The sequence below is a fragment of the Rhinoraja longicauda genome, chromosome 32 (assembly GCF_053455715.1).
Source record: "Rhinoraja longicauda isolate Sanriku21f chromosome 32, sRhiLon1.1, whole genome shotgun sequence".
In the NCBI taxonomy this organism is placed as follows: domain Eukaryota; kingdom Metazoa; phylum Chordata; class Chondrichthyes; order Rajiformes; family Arhynchobatidae; genus Rhinoraja; species Rhinoraja longicauda.
In genome coordinates this window covers 5,269,422-5,291,236 of record NC_135984.1, presented here as the reverse complement: position 1 = coordinate 5,291,236, position 21,815 = coordinate 5,269,422, and the positions used below count along the sequence as shown (strand labels likewise).

The 21,815-nt window shown below is 46.4% G+C and overlaps 2 protein-coding genes across 2 annotated transcripts in view; both read left to right on the top strand.

The window, feature by feature from the left end:
- The window catches only part of LOC144608681 (uncharacterized), a 9,191-nt gene extending 4,627 nt beyond the window's left edge, over positions 1-4,564 (top strand). Inside the window, exons 2-4 of the mRNA XM_078426672.1 lie at positions 1,321-1,395; positions 2,708-2,810; positions 3,885-4,564. Coding sequence (XP_078282798.1) covers positions 1,353-1,395; positions 2,708-2,810; positions 3,885-4,320 — 582 coding nt within the window. The 5' untranslated portion in view covers positions 1,321-1,352 and the 3' untranslated portion in view covers positions 4,321-4,564. The remainder of the gene's footprint in view (positions 1-1,320; positions 1,396-2,707; positions 2,811-3,884) is intronic.
- A 6,212-nt stretch (positions 4,565-10,776) lies between these two features.
- Positions 10,777-16,652, top strand: LOC144608684 (uncharacterized). The gene is made up of 4 exons (XM_078426674.1): positions 10,777-10,863; positions 12,571-12,636; positions 14,220-14,298; positions 16,074-16,652. The coding sequence occupies exons 2-4, from the start codon at positions 12,594-12,596 to the stop codon at positions 16,546-16,548; spliced, it is 597 nt and encodes a 198-aa protein (XP_078282800.1). The 5' UTR covers positions 10,777-10,863; positions 12,571-12,593; the 3' UTR covers positions 16,549-16,652.
- The last annotated feature ends 5,163 nt before the right edge of the window (positions 16,653-21,815 follow it).

Sequence of the window (21,815 nt, the reverse complement as noted above, 5' to 3'; positions counted from 1 at the left end):
CCCGTTCCTGCCTTCTCCCCATACCCCCTGACTCCACTATCCTTAAGAGCTCTATCTAGCTCTCTCCTGAATGCATTCAGAGAATTGGCCTCCACGAGAATTCCACAGATTCACAACTCTCTGACTGAAAAAGTTTTTCCTCATCTCAGTTCTAAATGGCCTACCCCTTATTCTTAAACTGTGGCTCCTTGTTCTGGACTCCCCCAACATTGGGAACATGTTTCCTGCCTCTAACGTGTACAAATCCTTAATAATCTTATACGTTTTGATAAGATCTCCTCTCATCCTTCTAAATTCCAGTGTGTTCAAGCCTAGTCGCTCCAGTCTTTAAATATATGACAGTTCCGCCATTCCAGGAATTAACCTAGTAAACCTACGCTGCACGCCCTCAATAGCAAGAATATCCTTCCTCAAATTTGGAGACCAAAACTGCACACAGTACTCCAGGTGCGGTCTCACTAGGGCCCTGTACAACTGCAGAAGGACCTCTTTGCTCCTATACTTAACTCCTCTTGTTATGAAGGCCAACATTCCATTGGCTTTCTTCACTGCCTGCTGTACCTGCGTGCTTCCTTTCAGTGACTGATGCACTAGGACACCCAGATCTCGTTGTACGTCCCCTTTTCCTAACTTGACCATGTAGAGGTGTATGAAATCATGAGGGGAATAGATAGGGTGAATACACAGAGGCTTTTAGCCAGTGGCAAATGGCTTGTTAACAATATTTCAATGGTACCTTATTCTCACATGTACTGAGGTACAGTGAAATTATTTTTGAGTACAGTTCAGTAAAAGCATTAATATACATAAGCACAATCTTAGATCAGGAATGGTTCACTGAGACAGTATACAAGATTCACCAGGTTTTTATGCCATTTGCAAGTCCAAGTTATTATATGTGCAGTAAGTAGTGTTATAGCTACACACTAAATAGGTTAAGGAAGCAATGGAATGGAAAAATACTGCCCAGGACTTGGGAGCATTGCACCTTATGAGTTGGATATGACTTTGGCAAAGAACTTTATTAAGATTTAATTCCACATCTTAGAGTCATAGAGGCATACAGTGTGGAAACAGGCCCTTCAGCCCAACTTGCCCGCACCGACCAACATGCCCCACCTACACTAGTCCCACCTGCCCACACCGACCAACATGCCCCATCTACACTAGTCCCACCTGTCTGCATTTGACCCGCACCCCTCTAAAACCGTCCTATCCATGTACCTGTCCAAATGTTTTTGTTAAACTTTGTGATAGTGGTGGATCTTAGTGGTGAATTATTTAACAAACAATAATGTTTCTTCCCTTTCGATTCTGCAGCCTTTAGAGAGGGTTGAGCACCTGACTCCATCATGAAGATATTTGCCGTTGCTTTGGTAATCCTCCTGATTAAAGGTATGAACACAAACTCTTCACACCTGCGGAGATGGTTATCAAAAATGACCGCAGGATCTTGATCTGGATCCTGATCAGTTGTGCAAGTGGGCTGAGGAATGGTTAATGGAGTTTAATGCAGATAAGTGAGATGTTTTGCCCTTTTGGGAAGTCACACCAGGGCAGGATCTTCACAGTGAATGGCAGGGCCATGGGGAGTGGTGTCAAGCAGAGGGACCGAGGGGCGCAGGTACATAGTTCCTTGAAAATGGGGGCATTCTGTATCTACCTGAAGGTGCCAGGTTTATTTTTTCTCCTGAAAGACTGAAGTGTACACCTGGTTTCCTGTACCTCCAAGGTTTAAGGTTGTACCCACTGAGCTGCTGCTGGGCTGTAGCAAAAGTCACCTCTCCAGCATAGGGGAATGGCACACACCAGCACAGTGGCGCAGCGGTAGAGTTGCTGCCTTATAGCACTTGCAGCACCAGAGACCGGGGTTCGATCCTAACCACGGGTGCTGTCTGTACGGAGTTTGTGGGTTTTCTCCGAGATCTTCGGTTTCCTCCTGCACTCCAAAGATGTACAGGTTTGTACATTAATTTGCTCGGTATAAATGTAAATTGTTCCTAGTGTGTAGGATAGTGTTAATGTGTGTGGATCGCTGGTCAATAGACAATACACAATAGACAATAGGTGCAGGAGTAGGCCATTCGGCCCTTTGAGCCAGCACCACCATTCAATGTGATCATGGCTGATCATTCTCAATCAGTACCCTGTTCCTGCCTTCTCCCCATACCCCCTGACTCCGCTATCCTTAAGAGCTCTATCCAGCTCGCTCTTGAATGCATTTAGAGAATTGGCCTCCACTGCCTTCTGAGGCAGAGAATTCCACAGATTCACAACTCTCTGACTGAAAAGGTTTTTCCTCATTTCAGTTCTAAATGGCCTACCCCTTATTCTTAAACTGTGGCCCTTTGTTCTGGACTCCCCCAACATTGGGAACGTGTTTCCTGCCTCTAACGTGTCCAACCCCTTAATAATCTTATACGTTTCGATAAGATCTCCTCTCATCCTTCTAAATTCCAGTGTATACAAGCCTAGTCGCTCCAGTCTTTCAACATATTTTTCAGTCCCGCCATTCTGGGAATTAACCTAGTAAACCTACGCTGGTCGGTACTGACTCGGTGGGCTGAAGGGCCTGTTTCGGTGCTGTATCTCCAAACTCAACTAAACTCAACAGTGGTGACATTCGGGAGGTTGCGGTTCATGGCATCCTTGCTACAACCACAAAATAGGCTTGTCTTACTAGCATTGTTTCTGGTTTCTTGCCTAGAATCCAAGGGGGCAGCCATCCCCGAAGATGCGGCCAATACCAACAAATCAACAAGTTGGTCGAAGTTGTTGCAACTTGGGCATGAGGTGGCCAAAACCGTCCTGTAAGTATCTACCTGCTCCAGAAGGTTATGCTCAAATGATGGTTTACTCTCACAGGTCTGGATAGAGTGGATGTAGAGAGGACGTCTCCACTAGTGGGACTGTCTGGGACCACAGGGCACAGCCTCAGCATTAAAGGATGTTCCTTCAGGAAGGAGATGAGGAAGAATTTCATTGGTCAGAGCGTGATGAATCTGTGGAATTCATTGGCACAGGCGGCAGTGGAGGCCAAGTCAATTTTCAGGTAGAGATAGAGAGATTCTTGAGCAGTGCAGGTGTCAGAGGCTGCAGAAGTAACATGGAGAGGTTTATAAAACTATGAGAGGTATAAATAGGGCAGATAGTCAAAGTCCATTTCTCATTTGAAAATGTCAAATACTAGAAGGCGTGGGTTTAAGGTGAAGGTTTGAAGAAGATTTATAGGACATGTTTTTTTACGCAGAGAGTGGTAGGTGCCTGGATCACACAGCCAGGCAAAGTGGTGGAAGCAGATGCAATAATGATGCTTCAGTGGGATATGGACGGGCACATGGATGGTTAGGAATGGACCCACATGCTGGTGGATGAGCAGTTTACATTGGCATTGTGATCTACACAGATACCATGGGCAGGACGGCCTGTACCTGTGCTGTAATGTTCTGCTTTCCAAGTTCTATTTAATGAATGGTGTTGCATTCCTGTTGACATGCCTCAATATTGGTTTAGTTTAGTTTGGAGATATAGTTTGGAAACAGGCGCTTCGGCCCACCGAGTCTGCGCCAACCAGGGTTCCCCGCACACTAACACTGTCCCACACACACGCACACTAGGGACAATTTACATTTATACCAAGCCAATTAACCTACAAACCTGGACGTCTTTGCAGTGTGGGAGGAAAACGGTGTAAACCCACGCATGTCACGGGGCGAATGTACAAACTCCATACAGACAGCAACCGTAGTCAGGATTGAACCCTGGTCTCTGGCGCTATGAGGCAGCAACTTTACCGCTGTGCCACCGTGCTGTGCTGAATGTAAAACGAATCAATGTAAAATGTGCAAACTTCATCGTTTGTTTTTTTCTCCTCCTCCCCAAAGTGGAAAGCTGTCAGACAACAGGGAACATTTTGATGTCCTGTTCGAGAACTCGATAAAGGAACTGTACAATTTGTCGAAGGAGCTGGAGTGGAATGGAGTGCCTGTGTTTCAGCACATCGTCGAGCGGGGCAGGCTGCTCCAGGATCAGCTGTACGCTGCCCAATCCCATGTCCAGGAAGCGATTGGGAACGGAACCTACAGCAACATTCACGAGAAACTGGGGCAGATCCACAGCGACATCCAGCAGTATCGTCAGAACATAGACCAGATCACCAGCCACTTCAACCAGATCCCCGGAAACACCACCACGCAGGTGGAGGAATGGCACAAGAGGGTCGCTGACTACATCGAGCCGTTTCGTGGGACGCTTAGCGATCGCATCGAAGACCTAAGGAAATTCCTCTCGCCCATCATTCACGACACCAAGAGAGACTGAAGAAACTTGACCAATATAGTGAGGGCCCACTGGTTGAGCTGTAGAGGGTCCTGCCTCAGTGCCCTCGACTATGACCAGTTAATCAGGAGCAGCAAATATAAATTAAACTTTAAACCAATCACGATATCAGCGGTGTATTATTCAGTCCCAATCTACTGCACACTCGAACAATGAATACATTATGGGAGAACTCCTGAACTGAATTAAGAGGGAAATGAAGTTAATTTTGATCATAAAATTCACTGCAAGGGGAGGGGGGGAGGGGTCACCAGGCATGTTTTAAAGCTATATAAGAAAATAACTGCAGATGCTGGTACAAATCGATTTATTCACAAAATGCTGGAGTAACTCAGCAGGTCAGGCAGCATCTCGAATCGTCACCCATTCCTTCTCTCCCGAGATGCTGCCTGACCTGCTGAGTTACTCCAGCATTTTGTGAATAAATCGAAATGTTGTAAAGCTAGTTATTGCCTGAAAAGATTTGACAGCAAAGTGAAGAGTTGCCAGAACGAACGCTGTTGGACACGGTGATGGAGGGGCAGGTACAACAGCAAGGTGTATTCAAGCTTTCTACCAAGAGATAAGAACATATATGCAACACCCTGGTTGCAAAGCAAAGGCAGAGAGAGCAGTGGTGAGATCTGAGTTGGATATTGCCCGCTCTTTCAGAATAAAGAGACACCTTGTGTCTTTCCTTGGTAAACCAGCATCTGCAGTTCTTAAATTCGTAAGTGATAGGAACAGAATTAGGTCATTCAGCCCCTTGAGTCTACTCTACCATTCTATCACGGCTGTTCCATCTTTCCCTCTCAACCCCATTCTCCTGTCTTCTCCCCATAACCGTTGAACACCTTTTCTAATCAAGAACCCGTCAGTCTCTACTTTAAAAGTACCCATGGACTTGGTCTCCACAGTCGCTGGTGGCAATTAATTCCACAGATTCACTACCGCCTGGCTAATTATATTCCTTCTTATCTCCTTTCTAAAGGAACGTCCTTTTAATCTGAGGCTGTGCCCTCTGGTCCTAGACTCTCCCACTAGTGGAAACATCCTCTCCACATCCACGCTATCCAGGGTTTTCATCATGCACTTGCCAAGTTTGCAGTTGAGCACATTTGCACCTAAATGGTGGAGATAACTCTCAGAATGAGAAATATTTGTCCGATAATCCCCTCAGATGTTGAACGTGCATCCAATAAAATGGAACAAGCCCCTCGTGGCTTTATATAATCTGATCTCATAAATATCTACAGTGTAAAGGCTGTATGAATAAAAGATATAAAAAAGAAATTCAACCAGTGGTAAATATTGCTGTTTTTCTTCTTTCTCAAACAATTTCTGCAACAATTTACGATTATTTTAATATTGGTGACAGCCTTTAATTGTCGATGGTAATAAGATTGATGCAATGTGGTTGAAATGGAACCTGGATGTGTTTTCAAGTTGTGCGCTTGTGTTCATTGTGGCACAAGGAATAAAGGTGGCATTTTTCTTTGGAATTAAGTCCTAAATTCTCTGGATCACAATGTGTAGGAAGGAACTGCAGATGCTGGTTTATACCAATGATAGGCACAAAGTGCCGGAGTAACTCAGCGGGTCAGGCAGCATCTCTGGAGAAAAAGGGTGGGCGACGTTTCAGGTCTGGACCGCTCTGCCTTTTCCCCAGAGAAGCTCCTCCCCTGACCCGCTGAGTCCCTCCAGCATTTTGTGCCTATCCCTGGACTACAGCTGGGGTGAGTGGGACGAATTAAGTCTGAGCAATGGGGCAGCTTAGCTCGACAGTTTAGTTTAGTTTTGAGATACAGCGCGGAAACAGGCCCTTCGGCTCACCGAGTCCACATCGAAAAGCGATCCCCGCACACTAACACTATCCTACACACACTAGGGACAATTTACAACTCTACCAAGCCAGTTAACCTACAAACCTGTATGTCTTTGGAGTGTGGGAGGAAACTGGAACTTCCTGGAGAAAACCCACGCAGGTCACGGGGAGAACGTACAAACTGCTCCTATTGACATATAATTTATGAAGTAAGAGATCACGGCGCTGAAGCCAGTGGTCCAGAAAGGGTAACCTGGAGACATTGAAGGGCCGCACGGTGGCGCAGCGGCAGAGTTGCTGCATAACAGCGCCAGAGACCCGGGTTCGATCCTGACTACGGGTGCTGTCTGTACGGAGTTTGTACGTTCTCCCCATGACCTGCGTGGGTTTTCTCCGAGATCTTTGGTGTCCTCCTACATTCCAAAGACGTACAGTTATGTAGGCTAATTGGCTTGGTGTAAATGTAAAATTATCCCCAGTGTGTGTAGGATAGTGTTAAGGTGCGGACTGGGTGGGCCGAAGGGCCTGTTTCCGCGCTGTATCTCTAAACTAAACCAAACTAAACATGAGCTCAAACCATAGTTAAATTAAACGCATGAAATGTTCACTACAACACTAACAAGTAACCTGAACATCTATCACCAATGTCCTCACACTGCCTAGGGTGTGACTCCAGTCCTTCAGTGATCTGACTGACCCTTACCCACTCTCTGATAAGGTCTACCAACACACTCAGTTCAAGGGCAGCAATTGTTTGTCCTGAGATAGACACAAAATGCTAGAGTATCTCAGTGGGTCAGGGAGCATCTCTGGAGAAAAAGGATGGGTGACGTTTCAGGTCAGAAGTACCTGTAGTACTCACATCCCCGGAAGAAATGAAGAAAGACTCCCTACGTCCATCCTGGAATATTCACAAGCATGCCTTGTGCCAAAGTTAACCGGTGCTGAAACTCATCCCCAAATTAGCTCCTCCTCAGGCAACACCTCAGCTTAAAAACTCTCATTCTCATTCTTGTTTTCCAAATCCCCCTGAGGCCTGCCCTCTCCTCTGATCTCGGCCCGCTCCCCAAGTCTCTGAGAACCCTGTACTCCTCCACACCTTCCCTTGAGCTCTGTTGATGCTTCTTGCTCCACCATTGCTGGTGACCCCTCGGCAAATGACTCTACCACTCGGTCACCCTCCCTTCCCGACCCGCTGAGTTACTCCAGCACTCTGGGAACATTATTCACAGTACATGGTGGGAGATTGGGAAATATCCACATGCGTAGCCCCCTCGGTATTTTTGGCAGGCCAATGCTATGTTCAAGGTTCAAGGTTTGTTTATTGTCACATGTTGCGATTAAGGTACGGTGAAATTCAGATTTCCCCACAGTGATTCCAATAAAGAGCAACAAGACACCCAAATAATTATTTTAACATGAACATCCACCACAGCGACTCCCCCACATTCCTCACTGTGATGGAAGGTAAAGAAAGTTCAATCTTCTTCCCTTCTTTGTTCTCCCGCGGTCGGGGCACTCGAACCTTCCGTTGTCAGGGCGATCTTGGCACCCGCAGCCGGCAGTTGAGCCCTCCACTTCGGGGCCATCAAGCTCCCACATTGGGGAGATCTCAGCTCCCCGCGCCGGGCGATCGGACTCCCGAGTCGAGGCTGGCTGCACCTCCTGAGGCTTGGAGCTTCCCGACATCAGTCTCTACCCGAGACTGCGAGCTCCTCGATGTTGAAATCCGCAGGCCGTGGTTGGAGCGTAGATTCCAGGCAAGGGATCGCAGGCTCTGATGGTAAGTCCACGGCCCCGCGGTGGGGCTCAAAGTCAAGTCTCGAGCAAGGCCGCCAGCTCCACGATGTTAGGCCGCAGAGCGACCGGAGATACGATCCGGAAAACAATCGCATCTCCCGCAAGGTAAGAGATAGGAAAAAAGTTTCCCCTGACCCCCACCCCCCCCACATAAAACAAACCAAAGAACACTAAAATACACTCTTTAACACGTACTTAAAATAACAAAACAGAAGAAAGGACAGACAGACTGTTGGCGAGGCAGCCATTACAGGCGCCACCTGGTGGTTAGACGTCTTTGCAAGAGGATTTGTGTACAGGAGCAAGAATGCCTTACTGAAGTTGCACATGGCCATGGTGAGACCATACCTAAAGTCTTGCATACTGTTTTCCACTCATTTAATGGATACATTTGCCATCTTGTGAGTATAACAAATGATTACTAGTCTGATGGTAGACACAAAAATGCTGGAGTAACTCAGCGGGTCAGGCAGCACCTTGGGAGAGAAGGAATGGGTGACGTTTCGGGTCTCGACCCAAAACCTCACCCATTCCTTCTCTCCCGAGATGCTGCCTGACCCGTTGAGTTACTCCAGCATTTTGCGTCTACCTACGATTTATACCAGCATCTGCAGATTTTTTTCCTATTACTAGTCTGATTACTGGTTGGCAGGACTGTTGTTCTGAGGAGAGATTAGGTTGAAGAGGCCTGTGTTCATGTACAGTATAATTGACCAGGCTTACATGCAAAGCTTAGCTTTTCACAGTATCTCGGTACACATGGCAATAATAGACTGATACCAAAGCCAAAGTTATGTTTTAGAGATACAGCATGGAAACAGGCCCTTTGGCCCACCGAGTCCACACCACCCATCGATTCCGCATTTACATTCTACACACCAGGGGCAATTTTTACAGAGGACAAGTAAGCTACAAAGCTGCACGTCTTTGGGATGTGGGAGGAAATTAGGGCACCCGGAGAAAAGCCACGCGGTGGTACAGAGAACGTGCAAACTCCACGCAGGGAGCAGCCAAGGTCTGGATCGAAGCTGAGGTCTGGCACTCTGAGGCAGCAGCTCCACCAGCCACCCCGATGGTATTCATTAGAGTTTGGAAGAATGAGAAGGAGTCTCATTGAAACACACTAAATTCTGACAGGGCTCAACAGGTTAGATGCAGGAAGGATGTTTCCTGTGTTTACAAATGGCTTAGAAAGAGGTCATTGAGTCCATGTGGCCTCGCCTCATGTCAGGCTCCATGTCAGTTTCCCCTGACTGAGTGGTTGAGGACCGGGATTCATAATCTCAGGGTAGGATGGAAAGCATGTAGGACTGAGATGAGTAGAAATTTCTTCCCTGAGGGTGATGAACTTATGGCATTCTCCACCAAGGTCCAAGTTATAAGGGAGGCTTGGTGGCACAGCGGTAGAGTTACTGCCTTACAGCGCCAGAGACCTGGGTTCGATCCTGACTACGGGTGCTGTCTGAATGGAGTTTATACATTCTCCCTGTGACCGCGTGGGCTTTCTCCGGGTACTCTGGTTTACTCCCACATGCCAAATGTGCAGGTTTGGAGGTTAATTGGCTTCTGTAAATTGTCGCTAGTGTGTGATCACTGGTCAGTGCGGACTTGGTGGGCTGAAGGGCCTGTTTCCTTGCTGTATCTCTAAAGCTAATGTTGCTGCAAGAGCAGAAAGACACAAAAGGAGGCAGGGAGTTTGGGAATGTGCGGGAATATATTACTGAGATAAATGATCAGCCGTGATCCTAATGAATAACGAAACAGGTTCTCATGGCTGCTGTTATTTATCTATATTTCCACATTTACCGAGTTTTTGGTTATCTTTTCTTGTATTAATGTATGTAGCTTGGTACCTATTGTGGTTTGATAGCACTCCTGTAAAGCACCACGTGTCAATTTGCCGTGTTAAAGGTGATTTTTAAATGTTGTGTTGAACAAGGGCAGTTTGGGATGTATATGTAATGTTTTGCACAGAAGATAGACACAAAAAGCTGGTGTAACTCAGTGGGTCGGGCAGCATCTCTGGAGAAAAAGAATAGGTGACATTTCGGGTTGGAACCCTTCTTCAGACTCAAGAAGACTCAATTCAGTCTGAAGAAGGGTGCTGACCAGAAACGTCACCTATCCTTTTTCTTCGGAGATGCTGCCTGACCCACTGAGTTCCTCCAGATTTTTGTGCCTATCTTTTGAATAAACCAGCATCTATAGTTCCTTCCAACACATAATGATTTGCACATTTGTTCACTGCACCAATCCAGGGCTATAAAGGTCATAAGGTCATAAGTGATAGGAGTAGAATTAGGCCATTTGGCCCATCAAGTCTACTCCGCCATTCAATCATGGCTGATCTATCTCTCCCTCCTAACCCCATTCTCCTGCCTTCTTCCCATAACCTCTGACACCTGTACTGATCAAAAATCTATCTATCTCTGCCCTAAAAATATCCACTGAATTGGTCTCCACAGCATTCTGTGGCAAAGAATCCCACAGATTCACCACCCTCGTAACCTGACGCAGCGATGTACCGGATCCTGATTGTGTTGGTGATCACATCTTCCTCCAAACATATCCAATCCCAACATCCTTCTCAGAAACCCGTCTGTGGGTTCAGTACTGTAGTTGTATTTCATGGTTGATGGGTTGGGTGTAACACTGCAATGTTTCAACTCGATACAGGATCAGTGGCTTTTCTTATTAATTTTTGCCTACTATATCAACTCCAACACACGACCAATGTCCATTTGGAATGAGCACTAAAAGTTCAAAAACCCTTAGTAAAAACTTTAAAAAAACACACACACGTGGGTCTATGTAGTTTACTGTTCTTCCCCTTATCAGATGGTATAGATAAGCACAGGTTAATAAATCCCAAAGGGTCGGGAAACCAGATAACAGAAAGCCGGAGATCTTAACCCAAGCAGGTAAGAACTTTTACAGGGTCTATTTCACCATTAATCAACGGTACAAAGGAATGAGTCAAAATTTTCTTTTGAGATCAGGTTTCCTCTTTCAAAGGAGATTCAAAAGATGAACAACTTGTTCGTGGAAAGACACAAAGCGCTGGAGTAACTCAACGGGTCAGGCAGCATCTCTAGAGAACATGAATAGGCCACGTTTCAGATCGGGACCCTTCTTCAGCCCCGACCTGACAGGTCTCCAAAGATGTTGCCTGATCCCGCTGAGTTACCACAAGTATAGATAAGGGTAGGGCAATCATAAACTAGAGGGTATACTGTAGGTTTAAGGTGTGAAGGTAAAAATTTAGTAGGAATCTGAGGGGCATTTTTTTTCACACAGAGGATGATGGGTGTATGGAATGAGCTTCCAGAGGAGGTAGTTGAGGCAGGCGCTATACAACATTTAAGACATTTGAACAGTTACATGGATAAGAAAGGTTTAGAGGGATACAGGTGAAATGTGGGCAAATGGGTCATTTTGGTGGTCATGACTGAGTTAGGCTGAAAGGCCATGCAGTTCCTGAGCTGCATGACTCTATGACTCATAAAAATGTGGGAGATAAAATAAGTTTAGTTTAGTTTAAAGATATGACCCTTCGGCCCGCCAAGTTTGTGCCAACCATTGGTCACCCGCACACTAGTTCTATCCTACACCCTAGGGACCATTTACAGACGCCAATTAACCTACAAGCTTGCAGGTCTTGGGGATGTGGGAGGAGACCGGAGCACCCGGAGAAAACCCACGCAGTCACAGCGAGAACGTGCAAACTCCGTACAGACAGCCCCCGTAGTCAGGATCAAACCCAGGTGTCTGGCGCTGTAAGGCAGCAGCGTTACCACTGCGCCACGGTGCCAATGTTGTTCATTGTTTAAAGCCAGATGTTGTTCACATCTGCTGGAACACTTGGTTCTGGTTGAGCAGCACTTTGATTTGAACATTCTCACTGTCTTTCACAAGATGCACCCTCTCTCGTCGGTAACTCACTCCTCACCTCTGCAATATCCATGCTTCGGTAACTCTGGCCCCTTGAGCTTCCCTGAACCTAAGGCTTGGAATTCCTTCCCTAAACAAAGTTTAAAGGAGACGCGCGGGGCAGGTTTTTTACATAAAGGGTGGTGGGTGCCTGGAAGGTGCTGCCGGGGGAGGCGGTTAAAGCAGATACGTTAGTGCCATGTAAAAGCCTTCTGGATGGGCACATGGATATAAAGGGATGGAGGGATATGGGTTATGTGCAGGCAAATCAGTTCTGGCTTTGGCATCGTGTCCATCACAGACATTCTGTGCTGAAGGGTCTGTTCTTGGACTATACTGTTCTATGGTCTATATTCTAAAGCTTCCCACTCCTTTCTTTTTTGGAATTACCCTTTGACCAAATTAGACAATAGACAATAGGTGCAGGAGTAGGCCATTCGGCCCTTCATTGGCACCGCCATTCAATGTGATCATGGCTGATCATTCACAATTCTTAGTCACCCGCTTTAAGCCTTGTCAAATATGGCTTAATAAAGCTCGTGCAAAGTCACTAAATAAATTAAAGTTGTTGTTGTGGTTGTTGATTATTGATTTTCCTTCAGTAAACACCGAGTTAATGATCACAGACTCAAGGTTCCACATGTCCATGCTTTGCCCACCATGAGATCAAAACTGCTGATGGGTTTATTTCGTTACAGATTGACTATCTCCTGCTGGCGAAATGAAGATATTCATCGTGACTTTGATGCTGTTTCTCTTGAAAGGTATGTTTTTAGTTTTAGTTTTAATTTTAATTTTAGAGGCACAGCACGGAAACAGGCCCTTTGCCCCACCGGGTCAACACCGACCAGCGACCCCCACACATTATTAACACTACCCTACAAACACTAGGGACAATTTTCCATTTACACCAAGCCGATTAACACTACAAACCTGTACGTCTTCGGAGTGTGGGAGGACTGCAGCGTAGGTTCACTAGGTTAATTCCCGGAATGGCGGGACTGTCGTATGTTGAAAGGCTGGAACAATTAGGCTTGTGTACACTGGAATTTAGAAGGGTGAGGGGGGATCTTATTGAAACATATAAGATAATTAGGGGATTGGACACATTAGAGGCAGGAAACATGTTCCCAATGTTGGGGGAGTCCAGAACAAGGGGCCACAGTTTAAGAATAAGGGGTAGGCCATTTAGAACGGAGATGAGGAAGAACTTTTTCAGTCAGAGAGTGGTGAAGGTGTGGAATTCTCTGCCTCAGAAGGCAGTGGAGGCCAGTTCGTTGGATGCTTTCAAGAGAGAGCTGGATAGAGCTCTTAAGGATAGCGGAGTGAGGGGGTATGGGGAGAAGGCAGGAACGGGGTACTGATTGAGAGTGATCAGCCATGATCGCATTGAATGGCGGTGCTGGCTCGAAGGGCTGAATGGCCTACTCCTGCACCTATTGTCTATTGTCTATTGTCTATTGAAACCGAAGATCTCGGAGTAAACCCACGCAGTTTCATGGGGAGAACGTACAAACTCTGTACAGACAGCACCCGTAGTCAGGATCGAACCTCTGGCGCTGTAAGGCAGTAGTTCTACCGCTGTGCCACTATGCCGCCCTTGTTTGTCACCGACATTTGTTTGATATCAATTTCAGTTCAGTGAGCACTCCTGACTCGTGGCTGGTACTATACAACACTTAAGACATTTTTTAACATGCCCACAATATTACCCACATTTGGCACTGGGCACACCTCATTGGAAAATTATGTTTGCCTGAGAAAGATTGATTGAATTGTCTGATTGGAAGATACACCTTCAGCCCATCAAGTTCTTACTTAGCACCACTTGCCGACCCATTCACACTGGTTCCATGTTATTCCACTTTCCAATCAACTCCTTACAACCTAGGGATAATTTACAGAGATCAATTAACCTGCAAACACACACGCCTTTGGGATGTGGGAGGAAGGCAGAGTACCTGGAGAAAATCCACACGGTCACATAGAGAACATGCAAACTTCACACAGACAGTGCCCGTGGTCAGGATCGAATCCGGGTCTTTGCCGCGTGGGGTTTCTCTGGGTGCTCCGGTTTTCTCCCTCACTCCAACGACGTACAAGCTTGTAGGTTTATTGGCTTCTGTAAATTGTTCCTAGTGTGTGGGGTATTGTTAATGAGCGGGGATCGCTGGTCAGTGCGGACTAGGTGGGCCGAAGGGCCTGTTTCCGCGCTGTATCTCTAAACTGCACTAAACTTTCAGAATATCCCGAGGGTTACGGCAGTGATTTGGATGTTTGCTCACTGTTGTACGATCTGAAATGCACAACAACATCACCACCCACTTTTCTCTGTTTTCTTGACTAGGATGGGAGGTCAATGCTGTTCCTGTGCATTCGGAGAGAACTCAATCAGAACCTTTGGTTGAACTGGCCGAACCACCGATGTACGCACTTAATTCCTTCTATCACTCCGAACATCTGCTGCAAGTGTTGTGAACATTCACGGCTTCATACGATTCTCCCCGGGGATAAGCTCAAAATGGTGGAGTAACTCAGTGGGACAGGCAGCATCTCTGGAGAGAAGGAGTGGGTGACGTTTCAGGTCAAGACCCTTCTTCAGACTGAGAGTCAGGGAAGAGGGAGACATAGGGATACGGAAGGGTAAGGTGTGAAAACGAGAGATCAAAGAGGACTTTGATCAAGGAAAATGTGGAATGGTTCATTGTTAGCTGAGGGGAAGGGGACAAAGTTTAATCAGGAGGACAGTGAAACTAGTCGGTGAACTAAGATGGGAAGGGATGGAGAGAGAGGGAAAGCAAGGGTACTTGAAGTTAATATTCATACCACAGAGTTGTAAGTAGAGATTGTTTTGTTTTAAAGATAGGCATGAAGTGCTGGAGTAACTCAGCGGGCCAGGCAGTATTTCTGGAGCACATGGATAGGTGATGTTTTGGGCTGGGGCCCTTCTTCAGATTGATTGTAACGATGGAGCGGGTGGGGAGAGAAACTGGAAAAAACTCGTGAATGACCTCCCTTTTGGTTTTGTTTTGTTTTGTTCTGCTTTCTGCTCCAGCTTTGAGATTTTAACTTGTCAGTCTAGGTCCAAAATACAATTCTGAGGGGCTGAGCCAATGTGATTTGTCTATTTTTTAATATGATTCAGGGACAACGAGAGATGCAAAGGCTGAATCTCCTTATGCTTCCTTTCATTTATTACTTTTTCTTTTGTCCAGAAATTAGTTTTGTCCAATATCTGTCAAAAGCAACTTAGTACTTGCAAAAATCCCATTACTAGAGGCCTGAGTTTTGTGCACGTTTCCATGGGGGTTTACACCAGCTGTACCTAGGATGGATTTTGTGATGTAAACTTTGCACACATACCCTGGCATTATTCCATGGTGTCCAGTTCGTCCAATGAATGGTGTAATATCCAGACTTTCTGGTGGGGTTTCCAGTCAGGTGGATCTACTTTTTGATTAATTCTTTCCTCTCATGGAAAGGAAAAGGCCTTCAGGCAATGCTGGAGGTGTAACGGTTGGCCACATCTCACTGGCAGATGTTCAGAGAGAACCCCACCACTCACCGGCAAACATTCCTGAAGTAGTTTGACACAAAATGCTGGAGGAACTCAGCGGGTCAAGCAGCATCTCTGGAGAGAAGGAATAAGTGACGTTTTGGGTCGAGACCCTTCTTCAGACTGAGAGTCAAGGGAGAGGGAAGCTAGAGGTATGAAAAGAACAAATCAGAGCAGGCACCGATGACCCAGGAACGGTGGAGCCCACAATGGTCCATTGTTGGCTGTGGAAGAGGTGATAACGATTGACCGACGCAGACTATGATCCCAGCCAAAACCGGCCTCAAGGCATCAGCAAGCTCCCTTTAAAACACAAGTGGCCAAAAATGGTAGAACATATAGTGGCATAGTGGTAGAGTTGCTGCCTTCCAGCACCAGAGACCACGGTTCGATCCTGACTACGGGCGCTGTCCGTACGGAGTTTGTACGTTCTCCCCGTGACCTGCGTGGGTTTTCTCCGGGTGCTCCAGTTTCCTCCCACACTCCAAAGACGTGCGGGTTTGCAGGTTAATTGGTTGTCCCAATGGGTTGCCTTGTTGCAGAGATCAGCAAATCATGATTAACGCGCCCTACAACCTCTGTGCCACAGAGACGATGCTGAGATTTATAAGCAACGTAGATATATTCTTTATTTCTCTTTTTCAGGAATGACCATAATCAAAATGGCAATTTTGCCAATCTTCCAGACAACATAACAGAAATTCTCCAGCAGAGGATCGAAGCTCTTGGTAGTCAATTTGCGGACCAGATAGCCATAATCAAGGACCACATCGTCTCTCAGCTTACACAGATCGAAACGGAAAACATTGGCCTCCCCAAAGATCCTGCCTCACCCATCATCCAACAATTCGAGGCCTTAAAGAGGAACATTCACCAATGGACAGTTAATGCCGTTCCCGTTAACACCACTCAAATTTTCCAAGACAGGCTTCAGGAAGAGGTTATTCAGAGGATGGAGCAATTACAACGGATTCTCACCCCTCTAATTAGCACATTCCAGGGAACATTGCAGGGTGCAGTTGAAAACATCCACGATTCCGTTTCAACTGAAATTCGTAAAATCAAGAAACTTGCCACAGAATCAGAATCTGCGATAAAAAATGCCGAAGAAACAACTTAAATTTGCCTGCCAGATTCTTATAGCAACAAGGGTAATTGGGGAAAGAAGTTATTGCATTAAATTTCAAGGCAATTACAATGTTAATAAAAAACCTTTGTATCATCCTCCCTTTCTCTCCCAATGCTTGCATTGTATTTACACAGCAGGTCAGTCAGCATCTACACTCAGGTCAATGCCAGGCTCCATCCTGGTTTCTTTCACCTCCCCTCATCACATCAACACGGCTGTACATTCTGGATGCTCTATATATAACAACAGACAAGCACTAACTCTGTGCCCACTCGTTACCACCTTTTTCCACAGCCTCCAATGCACCATTGTGGGCCCCACCTTTCCTTGATCATCGTTGCTGGTTTTGATTTGTTCTTTTCATATCTTTCATTCTTTCTTTGCACCTTTCATTCTTTCTTTGCACCTTTTCATACCTCTTAGTTTCACCCCCCCCTCCCCTCCCCTCCCCTTGACTCAGTCTGAAGAAGGGTCTCGACCCGAAATGCCGCCTGTTCCATTTCTCCAGAGTTGCTGCCTGACCCGCTGAGTTACTCCAGCACTTTGTGCCTATCTTCAACACTAGAGACATGTTGCTCTTAAATTAACAAGCCAAACACATTCCCCTTGTGAGTGTCTCCCTGGTTATTTCCAGGTGTTTATTGAGGCATTTTCGCCCCCAACACGCAACATCCACTTGAGATCACAACATCACAGCATCCACAATTGGAATAAAATTGTACTTTACCAGAGATGCTGCCTGAAGCGCTAAGTTACTCCAGCGCTTTGTGTCTATCTAAGGAACAATGGCAGATGGAAACAGGGGATTGCCGATCACGTTCCCAGTTAGGCCATGGCCATTTTCATTGGGGTCTCGGTGAAAAGCAGTTTCGGGCAGGATATGCCAATCCGGGCTCATGACCTTCACGCGTTTATCGTGACCTATGTGTGAATGTGGACTGTTCGTGGTCTTCTTAGCGGCACCAACTATGCACTGGGGAGCAAAAGCTCTTAAAGGGAGAAAGACTGAGAGTCAGAGGAAACTAGAGGTATGAAAAGGTGCAAAGGACAAAGGAATGAAAGGTATGAAAAGAACAAATCAAAGCCAGTAACGATGATCAAGGAAAGGTGGAGCAAGCAGAGGGCCAAACAATAAGGTCGTTAGACACAAAAACCTGGAGTAACTCAGCGGGACAGGCAGCATCTTTGGAGAGAAGGAATGGGCGACGTTTCGGGTCGAGACCGAGATAAGGGAACCGAGAGGTATAGACCATGATGATAAAGAACAATTAAGGAAAGATATGTAAAAAATGAATGATGATAAAGGAAACAGGCCATTGTTTGCTGTTTGTTGGGTGGGAACGAGAAGTTGGTGCGGCTTGTGTGGGGGAGGGATGGAGAGAGAGAGGGAATGCCGGGGTTGATCGTTAGGTTTTAGTGGGAGATTTTTGGCGGGACTGGAGGATTGAGAAGGTGCAGCTTGTCTCCACTGACCGGCCTGCAACTCTTGAGAGGGTCGTTTGGCCATCTTCGCCTGAGAGGCAGAAGGAGGGAGGAAGGAAGGACAAACTCAGAGAACGAGCGAGAGAGAAGGGGAGAGGAAGGTCGGGAAATACAGATGTGGAGAGATAACACAGGAGGAATCAAAGAAAAATAAAGTGAAAGAAACAGAAGGCGTATGAGGAAAACTGAAATGGAGCGTAAAGGAGAAATAGATAGAAGGAAAAGGTACACTGAGACAGGAAATAATTTATAAATACAGCAATAAAATATGTAATTGTTCAGATTAGAACTCTTTTCAGCCGAGAATAAAGTTGGTTTTCTAAAATTAGCAACATTTGACCAACTATTGATTAGATGAACAAAAATCTATAAAAGGTGGGTCTAATCTTATTCTCTGCACCTGCTCTAACCTTATCCAATCTACAGAAATATCAATAATTCATTCACTGGGGTTAAACGAATGTTTGAAATAAACCTTGTTAATTAATGTTACAACCAATATAAGTAATAGTATCATTATTTATTTTTTTCTCTGATGATGTGTAACACCATGGAATTATTAGTTGCATTTCATTTTTTAGATTTAGAGATACAGCGCAGAAATAGGCCCTTTGGCCCACCGGATCCGCGCCGCCCAGCGATCCCCGCACACTAACACTATCCTACACCCACTAGGGACAATTTTTACATTTGCCCAGCCAATTAACCTACATACCTGTACGTCTTTGGAATGTGGGAGGAAACCGAAGATCTCGGAGAAAACCCACGCAGGTCACGGGGAGAACGTACAAACTCCGTACAGACGGCGCCCGTAGTCAGGATCGAACCTGAGTCTCCGGCGCTGCATTCGCTGTAAGGCAGCAACTCTACCGCTGCTCCACCGTGCCGGTATCATTTTTGGAATCAGTGGTAATGTTGAATTAACTGTAAGTGAGCGTATGAATTAATGTGCACGTAATCAAGATGATGTAGACGCTTGAAATGAAATAGCAGCATTAAACTTGTCTTAAATATTTCAATTATTGATCAAAATGTAAAGTTTACAGCTTGCAGCTTTCTCAGTTGGCCAGAGAGGGCGTACTTGAGTAGATTTCATCACTGCAAGATAATTTGTGAATGACTTTGATAACTCTGCACTTTGAGAATAATCAGCTACTCCCTGTAGACTTATGGAAAACTTGTAGCATCCAAGTTTAGTTTAGTTTGTTATTGTCACGTGTAACGAGGTACAGTGAAAAGCTTTTTTGCCGCGTGCTATCCAGTCATCGAAAAGTCTGTACATGATTACAATCGAGCCGTTCACAGTGTACTGAGGATAAGGGTATAACGTTTAGTGCAAGATGAAAATCCAAGAAAGCCCGACTAAAGATAGCTCGAAGGTCTCCAATGAGGTAGATGCTTTCTAGCTGGTGAGAGGACGGTGCAGTTGCCCGATAACAGCTGGGAAGAAACTGTCCCTGAATTTGGTCATCAGATTTGTACTGGACAGGGAAACCCTAGCTAACCTAACTCCACCTCCCCTCCACCCCCCCCCCCACAGGTCTGGGTGCCTAACTCCACCTCCCCCCCCCCCCCCCCGCCCACATCTGGGTGCCTAACTCTGAGAGGCACAGTTCACATCTGGTCTAAATGTGCACTTATTACCATCTTCTAAACCCAGCCTGTTGCTGTTGCTGATATTCCTCACGTCTCCCTGTTCCTCTACATCATTCAATGTCCTCCCTTTGTTGTGTGTTCATAAGTTCATAAGTGATAGGAGCAGAATTAGGCCATTGGGCCCATCAAGTCTACTCCGCCATTCAATCATGGCTGACCTATCTTTCCCTCTCAACCCCATGTTACATAGAAAACATAGAAAATAGGTACAGGAGGAGGCCATTTGGCCCTTCGAGCCAGCACCACTCCCTTAGCTCTCTTACTTTGTTGCACCATCCCAAATGTGTTCACTTCTCTACATTACGTGTTCTTTGCTATTGTTCAGTCCGATTGACTATTATAGGTATAACTAGAACGCCAATGGTAGTCTGCAGCTTTCCTCCACAGTGTTAAAACGCACCCAATTTTTGCATCATCTCAAACTCCTCTATCGTGATGTTTAAATGAATTGAATACTGAAGATAGACACAAAATGCTGGAGTAACAGCAGGTCAGGCAGCATCTCCGGAGAAAATGAATGGGTGACGTTTCGTGTCGAAACCCTTCTACAGACTTTGAAAATGTTCTTTTCCTCTCTCCAATAAGAGTTCTCTAAGTCTGAAGAAAGGTCTCAACCTGAAACGCTGTTGCCTGACCCGCTGAGTTACTCCAGCATTTTGTGTCTGTCTTTGGTGTAAACCAGCATCTGCAGTTCCGTCGAGGGTTGCCAACTGTCTCACACCCAAATAAGGGACAAAAGGTGACGTCACCGCCCCGCGCCCCACGTGACCTCCCCAGCCAGCGGCCACGTGCTCCCGCTCCACCAATGGCGGCCGCTGGGGCCGGGAGGCGGGTTGCTACACAACCACCGTTAGGCGGCGCCTGGGCCTCTGGGCCTACACTATCCGGGCCTACAGCGGCCCCCGGGCCTACAGTGTCCGGCCCTCAACTCCCCCCGGGCCTAATACGGGACAAGGGCGGTCCCATATGGGACAAACCAATTTAGCCCAATATGCGGGATGTCCCAGCTAATACGGGACCGTTGGCAACCATAGTTCCATCCTACGCATTATCATTCCCTTGATGTTTAGGCCGAACCCAATTAATTGAATACGGAGCCCTGTATAAATTTCCCTCAGTAGGATTTAGTCTGGTGATCCAGTGGGATTGAGAGGTGTGTGACCACTATGGCCCTGTATCTTCCAAGGCATGAGGTTGTCAGCAGAATCTGCCAAGTGGATATTAGGAGGACACAATTCTCCGGTTTGCTCCGCCGAACATTAGAGTGGCACTGATCTCAGAACATTTGTTCCTTGCTCTCTAGCCTAATCCTCCATCTTCCAGCAGAGGGCAGCAGCTCCATTTTGGAGTCATGCATGGAGAATAAGGAAGAGGTGATTGGCTGGAAGAGGTCTGTGATCCCTACCCATGTCTTCTGCAGATCCTGGAAGAAGTAGCCAGCAAAATGCAGCTCACCGCCTTACCAATTTCTGCCATACCGCTTAACGTTAACCATCAGTGTTAATGGACACAAAGTGCTGGAGTAACTCAGCCGGTCAGGCAGCATCCCTGTGGAGAGCGTGGAAAGGTACAAAGTGCTGGAGTAACTCAGCGGGTCAGGCAGCATCTCTGGAGAAAAAGGACGGGTGTCTTATCAGGTCGGGGGCCTTCTATCATACTGGGGCTAGTACTGATGGGACACGTTGGACGGCAAGGACGAGTTGGGCCGAAGGGCCTGTTTCCATGCTGTATGACTCTATGACTCCATGTTGGAAGTTATCACTGTCTGATGTTCAAATCAACATGGGGGGGGGGCGGCAAGGTTATCACAAGATGCTGGAGTAACTCAGCGGGTCAGGCAGCATCTCGGGAGAGAAGGAATGGATGACGTTTTGGGTTGAGACCCTTCTTCAGACTGATATCAGGAAGGGGGCGGTTATCACTGGGGCTTGATTCCTCACATTACTGTGTTCTGCAAAAACCATTTCAATTAATATTTTGTTCTAGCCATTGTGAAGCCACATTGTGAGCATGGAGTTTGCATCCTTGCACAGCCCAGGGCAGGCACGATGTGATTCCACATTCTGAATAACCAGCCTCACGAACGCCTGTGAACTATCACAGCTGAGCTGCCTTCTCTC